At 43.8% G+C, this 16,048-nt stretch overlaps 1 protein-coding gene across 4 annotated transcripts; it reads right to left on the reverse strand.

Annotated features, from left to right (window-relative positions):
• Positions 1-349: 349 nt before the first annotated feature.
• Positions 350-15,313, reverse strand: NUP54 (nucleoporin 54; the record flags this gene model as incomplete). 4 transcript variants are annotated; one of them, XM_080631965.1, is made up of 13 exons in its annotated part: positions 350-1,185; positions 1,386-1,496; positions 1,869-1,988; positions 2,363-2,470; positions 2,968-3,061; positions 3,605-3,659; positions 5,321-5,517; positions 6,402-6,589; positions 9,319-9,548; positions 10,262-10,396; positions 10,520-10,603; positions 12,722-12,883; positions 15,220-15,271. In XM_080631965.1, 13 exons carry the CDS (start codon positions 15,269-15,271, stop codon positions 1,060-1,062), a joined length of 1,662 nt encoding a protein of 553 aa, XP_080488091.1. In that variant the 3' UTR covers positions 350-1,059. The 4 variants fall into 4 exon arrangements, 3 of the variants coding, with proteins under 3 accessions (XP_080488091.1, XP_080488090.1, XP_080488089.1); XM_080631964.1 differs by lacking the exon at positions 12,722-12,883 and having other exon boundaries at positions 15,220-15,313; XM_080631963.1 differs by lacking the exons at positions 12,722-12,883; positions 15,220-15,271 and having other exon boundaries at positions 10,520-12,668.
• Positions 15,314-16,048: the final 735 nt, after the last annotated feature.

The following is a 16,048-nucleotide window of genomic DNA, read 5'->3' on the forward strand; positions in this document are numbered from 1 at the left end:
CAGACTCCTACTGCAGAGAATAATGTATTTTTGTTTTAGTTATTCTGTGACTTTTGTAATAAGGAAAAAAAGGCAACTTGGGGGGGGAAGCTGTCTCTCCCGTGCTTGTAGTAGCCCCCTGCTCTCAAGTACTTGGTCCCCGGGAGATTCTAAGGACTATGACCTTGTATTTTAGTTGGGGATAGAGGCTGCCAAGCAGCTGTGACCTTGGGTTTGGTACATGTTACCTGCAGTGCCTGGAGGAGAGAGAATGCATTAATCTGGAGCTGTCAGTAGGTTCACTGCTTTGCTGATGGAGCTGAGCAAGATCCAACACCATTCACATGTTATTACAAAGTCAGACTGAATTTATTACTCTCCGGCAATTAAAAAAAGGCAGAAGACAACATCTAGAGATTTTGTTGTTACTTAAGGAACAGCAAAGCTTGGTATAATTCACATAGGTCAAGTGATGAAAACATAACCTTCAGATCCTTGCAGTCCAAAGGAAGGACAGAAATGGGAAACACCACCTTCCAGCAGCTTGCCCCAGTAAGCTACTGGTATTGCAGAAACCGATGTACGTACACTGACATACGGATCTGTAATGATTTAAATTAGCTGTTTACATAAGGATGGCACTTGATTGTTTTGACAAAAACATGGAAGTGTGCTAAGCTTTCCTCAGACCAAGTCACAGTTGAAACAATTCCATCAGTACTGCATTTCCAGGACAATGCTGTTGTAAAAAAAGGGAAAAAAAAAAAAAAGAAAAAAAAAGAAAAAAAAAGGAAACATGTACAACAGTACATAGAGTTTTATAGTAAAACAGTATCTGAACGGATTCAATTGTCCTTCTTTTACTGAAGCATATACAGCTTTACAAAACATAAACCTTCCAAAGGTCAAGTTCAAAAGCTTAGGAGAGGCTTTGCTAATCTAAAGATAACAGCCAAAATACCATTGCTTTTAGAAAGTATGTGTGTGGTTTATTTTTTTAATTTTTTTTTTTAGCCTTGCAAGGTAAACCATGAACTTGAGAGTAACACCTTCTGTGTAAGCCCAGCAGCATCCACTGCATCAACTGAAGACGACTCCTCTGGGAATGCTCTCATTCAGTTCCTGTTCTATAAGTTTGATGTCCTCCAAGTCGTCCTTTATGATGCTAATTAGGTGACTCAGGCCTTCTTGCTGCTGCTTCAGATGCTGCAGATAGATAGTTTAAAAACCAGTATGAGCATAGTCCAACTTAACAGATTTAAAGTATTATTTCTCAAAGGTACCGTGGACTTGGCTGATTGAAAAGCCTGGTATAATTTCTCAGACAGATCTCCCAAGTTCCTGTGTAGCTGGCTTAAGTTATAAAGTTAAAAGAGCATCCCTGGATTCTCTCCAGTAATACCTACTTGCTTGATTTCCCTTAAGAGGTCTGCATCTACATAATAGCGCTCTTCAGCCCGCACAGCTCCGAAGTGGTTTTGCATCCTGATCTGGGACATGAGCTCATTCAGTCTGCCCTGGGAAGAGAGACAGGCTTAAACCAAACCCAACTCATGCACAGCTGTCAGAGCTTTAGCATGTACCACTCCTTGAAGCACCAGGGCTGGAAGCACTGCTGCTCATTCCATTTTAAACTTTTTTTTTTTGGGAGAGGGGAGGGAAAGGAAAAGACATGCAAAAGGCAAGCCACTCCAATACTTCTCAGAACTCAAAAATACTTAAATACCTATCAGTGATGCAGCAAACAGCATGACACTACAATGCAGCAATACTGCTGGACTTCTTTTCTGAAAGCTTTCCACAACAACTCTACATGCCTGGTTTGGAAAACTTACATTCTTCTGTGAGAAAAAAACAAAGTTGTTAGCAAAGTGCTATTATCTACTCACCTTGAACTGTGTAGGTGCATTAAGTTCACACTGAATTGTATCTAACTGTACACGAAGCTGCTCTTCGTCTGCTTGGATGGCATAACCGCTTTTCCTTTGGATCTCCTGCTTTATTAACACCTACAAAAGAAGTCTTTCAGGTTCATTAGAGAAGAGTTTACCCATCTTTCCCTACTAACCCAGCCACGTCTTTTTGTCCTTTCACCAGCTTGTCTCTCATCAGATTTACTCTTTAGTCTGTTCCTCTGTGACCTTGGGGCAGTCCCACAGCTTCCAAGTACTGAGAGTGTATTTCCCCCAGTAGTATGACATGCTGTGCATTGGAGGCCTTCCCTGAGACCTCTGCTGTTACTTAACACCATTTAGATGAAGTCAGAATTTCATTCTCAACATTGTCCATGTACAAAATTGCACAGGTCATCTTGCCCCCTCTCAGTTTGCCTTCTGGCACTACACTGTATGTCAGAATGAGTTTCTTAGACTATCCATGTTACCTGTAATGTTCTGTGAGACAGTGCCATCAGTTTCCTTTTGTACTGGGCAATTTTTGCCATAGTTGTCGTTTGATTTTTCTGCAGCTCACTGATATCTTCTGATATTATCTGCAGAGGAGGTGGAGTCAGTTAGAAATCATAAGAGTTTCTGATAACAGAACACATTAGTCCTGATTTGAAATGGGGAGTTTCAAAACAGTACTCAGTCCAACAACTCAGCTTCCTTGCCAAAGATGCTTTCAGAAAGCTTTCTGCTAGATCTTTATGGCTCTGATTTCTATTTATTTTCATATGCAACTGGGATTTTCAGAAGGTATCAGAAAACTGGGCGTCCAAATTAAAAGTCCATGCCAGTGCAACTTAATTCAGCTGGTTTGAATTAGCCTGTAACAACACAGGAAGCTTGGACCTGAAAAAAACCCAAGCCAAACTGCACTGCTCAGTTTTTGGCCAAAAGATATAACGAAGAAATATATGAAGAAATAGAGTCACAGCCCCATGCACATGGTTTAAGTTTTCAAAATGGAGAAGGCATGGGGGGAGGCTCTTTAATAGCCCATCTTTCATCAACAGCAAGCAGTCATGATAAAGATGAGAAACCTTACATCTAATCGAGTTTGATGCTGTTTGGTCATCTGATCTTGGACTTTCAATCTTCTCAACAGTTCCTTAAAACCCACCAATGGCACAGGAATAAGTCTGTAAGAATACAACTATCTCTTACAACACATTTTCATATTAAATAGGTGATGTGAATTAATAATCATGAATATAATCTACTATGAAGTTACAGATAATCTTGGTTTATTACAAAATAAGACATATCTTGTTTTGCTAGGTTCTACAGTCCTCGCTATTTCTAACAACCCGTTCCTTTTTCATAAAGAAATCAGCCTAAGTTATCTGTAAACACTGGAGGGTACAAGGGTACATCACTTTCAGCTGCAGGAATAAAGAGAAAAACTATAATGGTTGCAAAAACTAAGTCACAATAATGAGTTCATATAATGGAGGACACAACAACTGGAAGTAATCCAAGTAAGGCTCTTGATCCTGACAACCCTTAAGCACCTAAGCAGGTTAACGGATTATACTGGCACTTCTAGTAATCCTCACTACTTCAAAACAGATCAGCACTTGACAAAGTTATTCTCTAGTTTCTTACAAGTTACCTGAAGGGTACTACACAATATTGTATATTTTTCATCCTTCTGTAATACTGATACAGACTATTAGACTTACTTGTCAGGGTCAGGATTGTCAACTTTGGCTTGTTCCCATATAATAGGATCAACACCTTAAAAAAACCAGACAAGTTAGTGTGGATAGATCTGAACAGATATCATATCTTACAGCTGTTACAAACCTTCTGAACTATGCTAACCTGAATCACTGTTATACAAATTAAGGTTCATTGAGTACTGGTCGCAGACTGTGGCACTAGGTTCAGTCCAAAAGGCTGTCAATCACTTCTACTGGTTTGAAAGCATAGGAAAGGAACAACCCACAGGTAATCAAATGGGACCATCCATATGTCAATGTGAAAAGTTCCTACTGATCCCACTGTATGCTACACCTGGGTCATTTTTCCTCTTCAGGTTGGTTATTGCATAAAATGAAATACCAAAAAATCAGTAATTAAGTGATCAAAGTACCAAACCAGTGGGAAAAGTAATTCCAGTAAGAATTATCATGGTTCCTAACAGGATTTATTTACAGATTTTATCTGCTGGCAGAAGAGTTGTTTGTTTTGCCATTAACTGCTTCACTGGGTAATTACACAAAGAAAAAGCAGTTTAACCGTGCATGTGCACTAGCATCATGATGCAAGTTACTACTCTCCAAACCTCAGTGCAAATCAGATCCATGTATGAAATGCCCACACGTAGGCATGCTAGTTAAAAACAAACAGAACAGAGATAGGGAAACAACTGACTTTCTGACCAGAAAGACATGCCAAAACCAGAAACAGTGGTAATTTTAACAATTTCAGGTCAGCTTTGAGAGGAGAGCAGAACAGCCAGCTACTATAACATTCTTCATTGCACCACACTCCACTCTAGGTCATTCCTTGTAAGAGCTCTTGCCTTTATACCAAAACTCTTGGGGTGTGCTTGCTTCTCCTGAGCTCAGCAATAACACCTCTCCTTGCCCACCTTACTGCTTGTAAACCTACAACCTCAGCTGCCCTCTCAGTCATGGACTAACAAGATGCACCCAGCCATCATTACACAGGCCCCATGATACACCTCCAACATTAAACAGCTAACTTCTTGTGCACAGAGCAGTTATTCCCCAGCACTGTAGCAGCTAGGAAACAGCGCAGCTTGGCTCTGTCCTGCGGGAGTAGGCCAAGTTCTTTTTGCCATCCAGATGATATAACCTTTGCTGTACTTTTAAACACTATGGTCTCACTGAACATGCTCCATACCGGCTGCTGGAAACCACAGGCTGCTTCCTCTGACCCCCTGCAGGGAATTCCCTTCAAATACTACATGGGATACTGTATAGACACAGCATTAGCTACAATTATCCTATGAAATTGCACAAATGCCACTTGCCTACTCTAAAACAAAGCAGCCTATGTACTACCTTCGGCCACATATATAGGCTAAGCAACCCCACTGATAATTAGGCAGCGAATATAGGACATGATTATTCTGATATTGAACTTTTTTTTTTTAACTGCACAAGTTGAAGTGGTTTATGATGGCTATATCATATAGTATAGTGGTGTGTGGCATATTAATGATAAATCATAACTGTATTGTCAGACTACATTGCACGGGAAAACCTGCTGTCATTAAACCCATTACAAGAGTATGTCAGAGTGCCTTGGAAACTCCTGTAATTTTAAAACGTGTTTTCCAATTGCCCAACACCACCATTTTTCCCAGAGACCAAAAAAAGCCGCAGCAGAGGTCCAGCTATGCCCTTGTGCAGCCCCACACCACATACCAGCAGGAGGATTCTGCAGGAGCTGTTTGACTTGTGCTTGGGAAAGCTCTGTTCTGGCCATGGAGAAGCTGACCCCCAGCTGCTGTAGGGATGACTTGATGTTGGGTTGTTCAAAGTGCGCATAGAGGGTCGTTGCAGGTACTCTCCTTGAGGTGCCATTGGGTGAGCGTTCAACAATGTAAATTATCACTTCTGTCCTGAGCCAGACAACATGTATACTGTCAGAAAGAGGTCAGCAGTATACAGAAACTAACACAACAAAGAACAACTCTAAATCAAAGTTACCTCTTCTCCCAGCCAACAGTTAACTTCTGTGAGGTAACTGACATACAAAATACCAGTAAACACAGGGTTTAACACAGCAAGGCAGAAAGAGAAAACCTGACAATACTCTACAGAAATACATTCTCCCCCCCAGCCCCCTTTTTAACAACCATGTTATATGGTGATACTACTATTACATTAAGAATAACCTAAAACCTTTGGTCTTTGAAACAGAATGAACAGTGGGAAAGTAAAAAGCAGAAATGTTGGTGTGCTGAATGAAGTACTTCAGGCAGAGTAGCCTGAGGCCCCCAAACAACTTCAAGCAGACAGCTCTCTGACATAACACATGCAGAATGAGACCACTCTGCTAGCCTTGGAACAGCTTTCCCACTAAAACAAACATCTGTGATGTGGAACACTGCGAAGTCGCTATTACAATACACCCCAATGCCATTCCATCTTACGCATGACCAAGTGAAAAATACTTCACAGCTCTTAAAATACAAAGTATTTATCTTGTCCTCATGGTTAGCATCCTTATCTCCAACTTTTGCTGCTGAGCAGGATCTGGAGAAGTCTACCTTATCTGAGGTCCTCAGCTTTGAACTCCAGCAAAAGCAAGTAACATACACAGGAAAGATACTAGTCTTAAAACCTTAAGGAAAAAGCAACACCAAGGAATGAGACGCACAAAACTAACTTGGGATAAACAGATCTAAAAATCAAGGAGAAAGAGAGCCAAAATAGACCAAGCACACCCCTTTACAACAAGTAATACTGGACAGAAAGGCAAAACTGCATCAAGGTCACGTACTGGTCATCCGGCATAGTTTTAACACCTTCTACGTTGACAGTGAGTGTCTGGTTTCCCCCCAGAATTTTGTGTAGTGATTCTACAAGCTGCTGCTGCTGGCTTCGAATATCTGCTTCTTTCCTGTTAAAGACCAAGACCACAAGGCCATCTTCATCTTTGTTGTTGGGCATTAAACTGTAACCCACAGCCTGCAAATGAACAAACAAAAACTGGGGATGTATTACTTAGCAAAAACATAGCTACGTGGCATGAAGGGGAAGGGCTAAAGCCCTTCATTTGTAGAGCAACTGGTTGAAAATTTAAGTTATTACATATTCAGCAATGCAGAAACATAAAATCTATTCACCTTAAATGTCTCTCACAAGGCCACCAGCTTTCGACACAGTCCAAATATTTACAAAAATTATCCAGTTTCATTTAAAAAAAAAAAAAAAAAAAGGCAGCTATGGACTGAGAGAGGCCAACTTAACAGGGTATTTATCTTGCTTCAGAGCTGACACCAACCAGGAACATGGTACAAATCTACACGTTTTCCAAGTTGCAAAACGAACCACGAGGACCAGGCTTCAATATAGAACAATCACTAGAGGTCCAGAATAGTTTACAGTATTACCTTTCCAGATGCTTGAATGAAAACCAGTTACTGACATAGCCAAACTGAAAAATAAGCCACCTATAAATCTTTATGGATTTCTCAGCATTTTCCTCCTGTAGATCTAAGACAGTTTGCTTGGCAGTACAAGTCAAAACATGGACACGGTATATTTCTACTAGATAAGACATGCATCAAGTAAGAATTTGGGACAGTCAATTTTCTTTGTGTAAGCAAGTGTCAAGTTTTGTTTGTACAACTGCTTATAAAGTTTAATGTTACCTTTATCCTTGCTGCGATAAAGCTGTGGTAAGGTTAAATATTTAATTCAACATCATAATCTAATACAGGAATGCTTTCTGCCATCAATTCTAAGTAACATCATGCTTTCCCTGTTTCAAAAATCCCCTATCAACTCCAGTGTGAACTCCATGTGACTTGTGTAAGATCTAAACTGTTAAATCATTATAAGCAGAGCTCTTATTTCCATCTCATCTTGCCCATAAACTGTCATTGTCTCATTGTCACAGGTGACATGTTCAGCAGTGAGTGCTTTTTAAGGCCCTGACACTGTGTCTGAATGGGTGACTTGTGCCTTTTCCCTTGTGTAAATTCAGCTGAAGAGAGAAATGAGTTGGGGATGTGCCCAAGAGCCTGGGCTTTGTCAGTCGAGAGTAATTCCCCACCACCATGAGTCAGCCTTCTTCGGCTGGGCCATCCTGTGGTGGAGCACAACAACGACAGCTAAGCAAGAATTTGGGTTTAAGCACATGCCTTTCACTTTCATGGCTGTGAAGGAGGCCCACTCCATGTACTTGTCAGTACATGGAAGATTAAATCTCATTATGTGCGAAGTAGTACCAAGGCCACAGAAACATTTGTATTTATTTAATACATCTTTCACAATTTCTTCACGCAATTAAGTATTTTCAAACTGTAACAGATTATTTACTTTGTTGTGGTCCTTTAAATGAAGGCTAGTATCACATGCCTTAGAAGCACACTTTTGCTGGTGAAGACCTGCATGCTTCTCATTTGTTCTAGAGCTGGAATTGGGTACAAGTGGATTCCTTGAACACCTGTGAAACCCTTTGGGCAATGCTTCATTCTTATTAGATGTCTGATGCTTACAGAGGCAATACACCAAACTAGCTTATGACACTCTGCTCCGATACCCATGCTACCAACTTCTCCAACATTTTCCTTAGGCATCTGCCACTGCTGGCATTCATGGAACTTTTCAGTATGTAACTTAAGGCACGCGGATTCATAATGGTATTAATAACACTCAAGTCACAGGGACAAAAGTAAGTCTAGTATGTGGCACTGTCTAACCTGAAAGGAAAACTTCTCCTTCTAGTAAATGAAACTCTAAGATAACAAATTTTGCATCACACAACTGATACTTCGCAATTTTTCAAAGACCAGAAAGCTAAAAATCCATTCCAGGCCACAACTTACAGGAAAGCAAGATTTCAGGAGCATTATCAACAAAATATTCAAGGTAACACCTAAAAAGATAATACAACAGAAGCCAAATATTTGTTAGGCAGGCACTCAGTTGCTGTAAAGCTTTTATAAAATTGTCATGATGTGCATAATCAAAACTAGTTTTAATTATTAACTTACATTCAGGTTAGAAAGTTTGTGCTTCAAAGAACTGGCTTGGGAAAGGAGGGTATCACCATCCCTGACCCCAATCCATTTACAAGCTTGAAGCTTAGCAAGAAAGTCATCTTTTGTTGAGATGAGAAGCAGGACCTGGAATAGCTGACAATATCACGTAGGGCATGGAGCGAGCTTTAGCACTGGCAAGTATAAAGGCAGAAGAAATCTGAAGGCTGGTGTACTTAAAATGGTATGTACAGGCTAGGGTCACAGATCGATTTTCTAATGTAAACAAAGCAAAGAAAGACCCTGAAGATCTTATTCCGATGTTAACAGTTTCTTTTGGATGTGAAAGTTATTTTAACTAGTTTCTGCAATACCTTAACCTAAACAAATACCTACTGAAATTAATTTCTAGAGATCTGCTGCAACTACACACACACTAATCTGAATGCTATCACATGAAAATGTCACTTTCATGATCCACATATGCACCTCTTACCTAGTACTGTAACAATGCCCAGATTTCCAGCATCTATACATCTTCAACCCTTTTCATTAGCATGCATCAGAACTGTGTACATCACCTGGAAAAATACTCTTTCAGAATACTCTTAACAGAAATTATATCTGATGTAACGTTCACCCGATCCTCTACCACACAGCAAGTAGTGCAACTGCTTCAGAACTGTTCATGGGCAGGTGAACAATTCATACCTTAAACCTGCAGAAGGGGTTTTCCTGTGTGAACTCCACCGGAGCGATGTTATTGTTGAAGTACCCTTTCCCTGTACCCCAGAAGGCCTGCAGCTGGTTCCATTTTGCTAAAATAGCATCTCTCTCATCTCCTAAGAGTGTTGGCGCTGAGAGGGCACTTGCTGTGTTGATGAGCTGGTTTGACTGGGCAGGGGTCTGAGCAGGCTGGCTGAACAACCCGCTTCCTAACGCTGTGTAGGACGAAGGAAAACAAATCAACTCCTTCACCAACCAAGACAGACTCATTTGTTAACACATACCATCTGTGTATCATTGGTATCACTTCATGTTTTAAGAAGCAAAATAAATGCACAGAATAAATAATCAAAATTGGATAATATTTTTAAAAGTGTCTTTTTATAGTCAATCTTCATCAGCAACAGAAGTACCTGAACCCTGAGTTAGAAGATTATAGTTTCTCTTTAAATAAGACATTTATATCAACACATGACATCATGTGGCACCTTCAAGACCTCAATCTGAAGGACAGATTTGTTGTTATAAATTCGGTGCACCCAGCCTGCAGCTGGTTGTGATCCAAGTCACATTTAAACTAAACTCAACCCCACTTCCTCACCTTTCTAGTAATGCTATGACTGTGAGCATCAGTTCTGTAATTGATGCTAATCAATTGATCCTAACCACCACCAAACGAAAGGGGGATTTGCTGTTGGAACCTGAAGGGTGAAACTCAAACACTTGTTTGAGCTCTTGTTTAAGAAAAAAGCAAGGGCTACAATCATGGCATTTCAAAAGCCAAGTTTCTGAGAAGCACCCATCAATTAGAAGATAAGTGTAACAGCCTCCTTTTATAACACACTTCCATCCAACTACTTGCATGCCTGCTGCAGCCTTATGCTTTTGTTGCCAGGGAAGGGGCAAATCAAGAGAAGGCTGTACTTACTGGTCTGTTGCTGCTGGGTGCCAAAGCTTCCAAAGCCCAGCCCAGTTCCCAACCCACTGCCTAAGCCAGTTCCAGTGCCCGTGCCAAAACTAGTACCAAATCCAAAGCCTTTGTTCTGGGTAGCACCAAAGAGTCCTGGGGAAATAAGCAAATAATTATTGAGAAGAAGATACCTGCTCAATCCAAAACATTACTGTGAAGGGCTGATGCCCCATGGTTCATTCTAAAGCAAATCCTTTTGGACTTGTACTATCTTACCACTGGTGCCTGTATTGGTAGGAGCAGAAAAACTAAATGTTGGTCCCGCAGTGGTGGTAGTTGTCCCAAATCCTCCAAAAGCACCTAACAAACAAAGATCGCAAGTAAGGTAGGGCACATTGTGAGCAACAGCTCTGCATAACATGACAAAAAATTGCAGGCACCAAGGGGTGTTATGAGAAGAGATGCTGACAGACAATGTGTTATGTTACAAGCATGTAGTTCACATAGATCATGGGTATCAAGTTTATAGGGGAGAAAACATGAACCAGATAGCCAACACATCAATGGTGTGCCACAGAAGCAAGTAAAAAAGCAGCAGTGAGCTACCATCCTGTTCCTTTACCAGCAGGATGTGCTTTTCTTAATGACAGACACAACTCGCAATAGTATTACTTAGATTCCTTCTGAGGAATACTTCAAATGGTCAGTGTGGTTGCTAAGTGTTTAATAAACAATCTGATGTGTGTGAGCTTTTTAAACATTCCTAACCTCTTCAGAGCAAAACCAGAAACACATCAAGTAAAGACTGAGGCTAGGGTGCACACAATCGCTGTGTGCATATAGGAATGCTGTCACAGCAACAATTTCTTTCTACGCACAGTTAAAATTCTCCAAGGTCTTTCTTTTTAAGTCTAGTTTCCCTACCATCCTCCCTGTTAAATCTCATTTTGCAGTTCAACCTGTATCAGAGGAAGACAGACACAAAAGAAATCAGCCTTCCACAGATTTTCATGAAAACCAGTCAATGGCTAACAGAAGGAGTGAGGGCCTGAGCTCCACTGTGCCAGAGAAAGCCCTAAGAAAGCACCTTCTTCCGATCTGCCCCCTCAGAGGATGTGCCCCACTACAGGGTGTCTGTGCCAGGAGAGGTGGATGGCCTCCTAGCACATGAGGCTGCATGGGTGCTGGGTGCCACCACACCACCTCTTTGCTACTGTGGTGCCAATGCACTGTGCAGCCTGTGGACTTCTGACTAGCCCCAGAACACCAAGTTCTCTCCATTTCTAGCTGGTTTTACATAAATTCAAATGAAGGAAAACAGTCCGCGAAGAAGGATTTGTCAGAAAGATGCTGCCACTGCTTATTCACACGTCAACAACAAATAAAAAGTCTCTTAGACCTACGACGCTTGCCACCTCTTGTATACATAAAAAAAAAAAAAACAAAACCAAAAACTTAGACCAAAGCTGACATGCAATCACATTTTATTTTCATTCAGGAAACATCTTAATGCGAACGGAGAGAAGAAGTTGTTCCCTGTGACGTTCGAGCTACCAACGAGTGAGAAACCCTGGCAGCAGTGCCATCAGATAACACAATTTTTTAGGTAGTTTTGTACTCACAGCAAATTTAGTTATCCTTTCCAGAAAAGGGATCTAGGCACTCTGGAATGAATGTAATTCCTCAGCTAGCAGCAGCAACAAGACCCCATGGGCTACTTCTACATGACTAAAAGCATTAGAAATCCGTACAGTTGGGCATTTTTACATGAAATGGAAAAGATTTAACTTGAAATGGTATCACCCGATCCTTAGAACTGGTGGCTCTACATGGGCTATGAACAGCTCTTACAGTCAGCACCCAGCACACACAACATGCAGAGGATCTCTTAACAAGAGCCTGGGGTGGGTGCCATTTCAGAACAGCCTTTACAAAAGAGAGGTCACAGCAAGGGCTATTCATTTTGTGCTGATCGTATACAATTTCTTCCTCCACAGAAACTGTGTGGTGCATTCATGACAGCCGAAGGAGGGCCAATGAGGAGACACAGGGGGAAGATGGAAAACATGACTGCAGTAGTCCAAGAATCTCATGTCAGGAAACGTGGAGTTAGGGACCAGCTCTGCAATGGCTCATGATTGTCTGGCTCTGAACAGAGAACTGATGCTGTTTTGCTAGGTAATCGATGCTCATTTTTAGGCTGGGTCACACTGATAGGTTACCACAATTAATTTCCATTTCAGAGACTGAGTATTTGGTACATTAATATTTTTCCTCAGCAGCTGTTTCTTCAGAATTTAATAGTCAAAACCTCTACAAGCCTGCAGCTTTCAAACCCATTCCACTTTCAAAGCTTTTATCTCCAGCCTTCACTGGATACGAAGAGTAGCACTAAACATGGATTCTCAGTTTAGAATGCAATTCTTGGACCCCTGCTATTAACATTTATAACAGAACAAGTATTTATGAATTATCTACCTGCACTTGCCAGACTGTTACCAAAATTGAATGGTGGAGTTGAGGTAGTGGAAACACCGAAATTCCCAATATTAAAATTCACTGCAGGATTAGCAGTTAAGCCAAAACCACCAAAATTAAACCCACTGGCAGTGGAGTTTGTAGTTTCAAGCCCACCAAATCCTGACAAGCGGGAAGCAGAAAAAGAGCAAGGTAACATTAGTTCTAAACAAAAGGTAGGGTCAGGAAAGAAAAACTCAAATATTTTTCCATCACCATAGGCAAGACAGGCATAGTTAAAAACAAGAGTAAGATATTAACAGTCATTAAACATTATTTACTGAACACAAGAAGTACAATTAAAAGATTTCTGTTTGACCCACTCTCCCTACTCCACTGCTCTAAGCGTGTTATTTTTCAACTATACTGTATATAAAGCAGGCAACACTTTTCCCATCTTATTACAAAGCTACACATGATAATATCCATGCAATTCAACATTCCTGTTAAGGGCAATATTTAACCACCTAAGACCGCTCAATACAGTTGCACCTGCACTAGCGGCACCAACAGTACCATAAGTATTTCATAAGCTATCAGGAAGACAAGAATAAACTATTTTCATGCTAATACCATACCTACACATGAGCAGCAATGGCAGAATAACCACAAACTACAAGTCCAGCAGCTGAGGCACCACGTGTGCCTCAAATACTCCCGGGCAGAGTTATTCAAGTTGTACTTTCAAACTCTGTCAGCTCCAGTGCTTGACGATAACTTACCTGATGCATCCAGGATTTTCAGCTCTAAGAAAAATGCTAACAGAGCAGCCCCTCAGTTGTCTCCCAGGAGGAGCTGGGAACAGCTTCACACTAGACAGACAATGGCAAGTGTGATCCCACTACTCCCTCTAATATTGGTCTGTGAGCACCATAAACCCTGTAGCAGTGTACAAGCAGTGCAAGATTATCTTTTACTTGAGGATGAGGTCAGAAAGTCTGTGTTTAAATCAGCCAGAGTGAAAGACCACATGGTACAGACCAGGCTAACTACAGTGAAGATGAGCCCTATCCAAAGGACTTGCCCAGAGAGGTTGTGAATGCTTCATCCCTGATGGTGTTCAAGGCCAGGTTGGACAAAGCCTTGGATGGCATGGTCTAGTGCGAGGTGTCCCTGCCCATGGCAGGGGGGTTGGAACTAGATGATCTTACAGTCCTTTTCAAACTTAACTATTCCATGATTCCATGACTTATCCAGAGTGGCTCCTCTGAGTAAGAGCCAACAAAGATTTCACTAAGTTAGAGTAAGGAACGTTTTGGCTTACATTTCACCAAGACTGACAGTCAATTAACAGCAGCAAAACAAAGGAAAAAAAGGCTTTTTTCATCTTACAAATTAAACACTTTTACATTGCTCGAAAATTAATTTTCAAGAGCATCTCAGTCAAACAGGAACACTACTGCAATCAAAAGTGATGATCCGAGTGACCTGGCAGCATTAACCAGGCACCACCGAGTATCAATCACCATGGCACAAGCGCCCTAAGAGCAACTTACACTTCTTTGGGCAGGATGAAGTCCCCGACGTCCCCCGACACGGCCCACTGCTCACGCGGAAAGGAGATAAAAACCGAACGGAACTCGGCCAGTACGGCGGGGACCGTGTTTGATGGAAGGCAGGCGGGGAAAAACAGCGGGGGAGAAAACCGGGGAGAAAAGCGCATCTCACCGGCTCTGCCGCGAAGAGACGAGCAGGAAGGGCTACACCCGGCCCCGCCTAAGCCACGCCGAAAGCAGCTCCCCGCGGCCGTGTCCGCCGCGCTCCGGACAAACCAGGGACCGAGGTCTCCGCCACCGTTGAGGGGCTGCGGATCGCCCCGGGGGGCAGACGACCGGCCGCTCCGGCGCCCCGGCACCGCTGTGGGGCTGCGGATCGGTATCACAGGGGTGCCCGGGCGCCCCGGCACCGATGAGGAGCTGCGGATGGGTATCACAGGGGTGCCCGGGCGCCGCGGAACCGCTGAAGGGTTGCGGATCGGTACCACAAGGGTGCCCGGGAGTCCCGACACCGCTGAGGAGCTCCGCATCGGTATCACAGGGGTGCGCGGGAGTCCCGGCACCGCTGAGGAGCTCCGCATCGGTATCACAGGGGTGCCCGGGAGTCCCGGCACAGCTGAGGGGCTGCGGAGCTGTATGAAAGAGGTATTCCGCCGCCCCGCCATCGCTGAGGGGTTGCGGGTGGGTATAAAGGGGGTATTCGGCCGCCCCGGCGCCGCTGAGGGGCTGCGGATTGCTCCGAGGAGAACACCGCGCACCCGAGCACCGCTGAGGGGGCTGCGGTTCCCACTGTTGGGGGTGGGGGAGTGCACGCGCGGCCCGCGAGCGCCGAGGGGCTGCGGTTGTCACTGGTGGGGGGGCACGCGTCCGCAGGACCGTTGGGGCTCGGCTACCTCGCCGCGCGGAGACAACACCAGCCGCTGGCCCTCAGTCCCTCCCCGGGCCGGGACCCTCCTTGCTCACCGGTGGGGTTGGCAGCCCCAGCGCCCGCCGTCGCCCCGAAGTTGAAGGCCATGAGGTGCTGGTTAGCGGAGCCGCGGTGGGATGCGGGCGGCCCCGGCGGGTGCAACCGTGAAATAAACCCTTCCGCCGCCTTCCGGTCGCTGCTGCCAAGCGCTTCCGGGTTGTACCAGTACGAGCGACGGCGGCGGGCGTGTGTGTGAGTGACGGGAGGGGCAGGCAGGTATCGTGGCGTGCTCCACAGGGGAGCCGTGCCGCTCCTGTCGCTCCAGGCGCGATGGCACTCACCAGTTCCCGACAGGGATTACTGACTCGGGCGCGGCTGCGCCCTCCGCGAAATATCCCCCCACGACAGGCTCTTTCCAGCAAGTTGGGGCTGTTCAGGCTGAAAAAGGCTCCGAAGTCACGTTAGAGCAGCTTCCAGTGCCTGAAGGGGCTGATAAGAAATCTGGAGAGGGGCTTCTGACAAGGGCCTGTAGGGACAGGACAAGGGGGAATGGCTTTACACTGACAGAGGGGAATTTAGATTAGACCTTAGGAAGTTCTTCCCTGTGAGGGTGGTGAGGCCCTGGCACAGGTTGCCCAGAGAAGCTGTGGCTGCCCCATCCCTGGCAGTGTTCAAGGCCAGGCTGGATGGGGCTTGGAGCAACCTGGTCTGGTGGAAGGTGTCCCTGCCTGTGGCAGGGGCTTGAAACTGGATGAGCTTCAAGGTCCCTTCCAACACAAACCATTCTATGATTCCATGGATAGCACAAAAGAGGTAGTTGTAACTCTCAACACCACATCTGGCATCCAGAACATGCAAGAACAGTATGTGGGTAAAAGCAGAGAG

This window comes from Psittacula echo (assembly GCF_963264785.1).
Source record: "Psittacula echo genome assembly, chromosome: 1".
NCBI classification, from domain to species: domain Eukaryota; kingdom Metazoa; phylum Chordata; class Aves; order Psittaciformes; family Psittacidae; genus Psittacula; species Psittacula echo.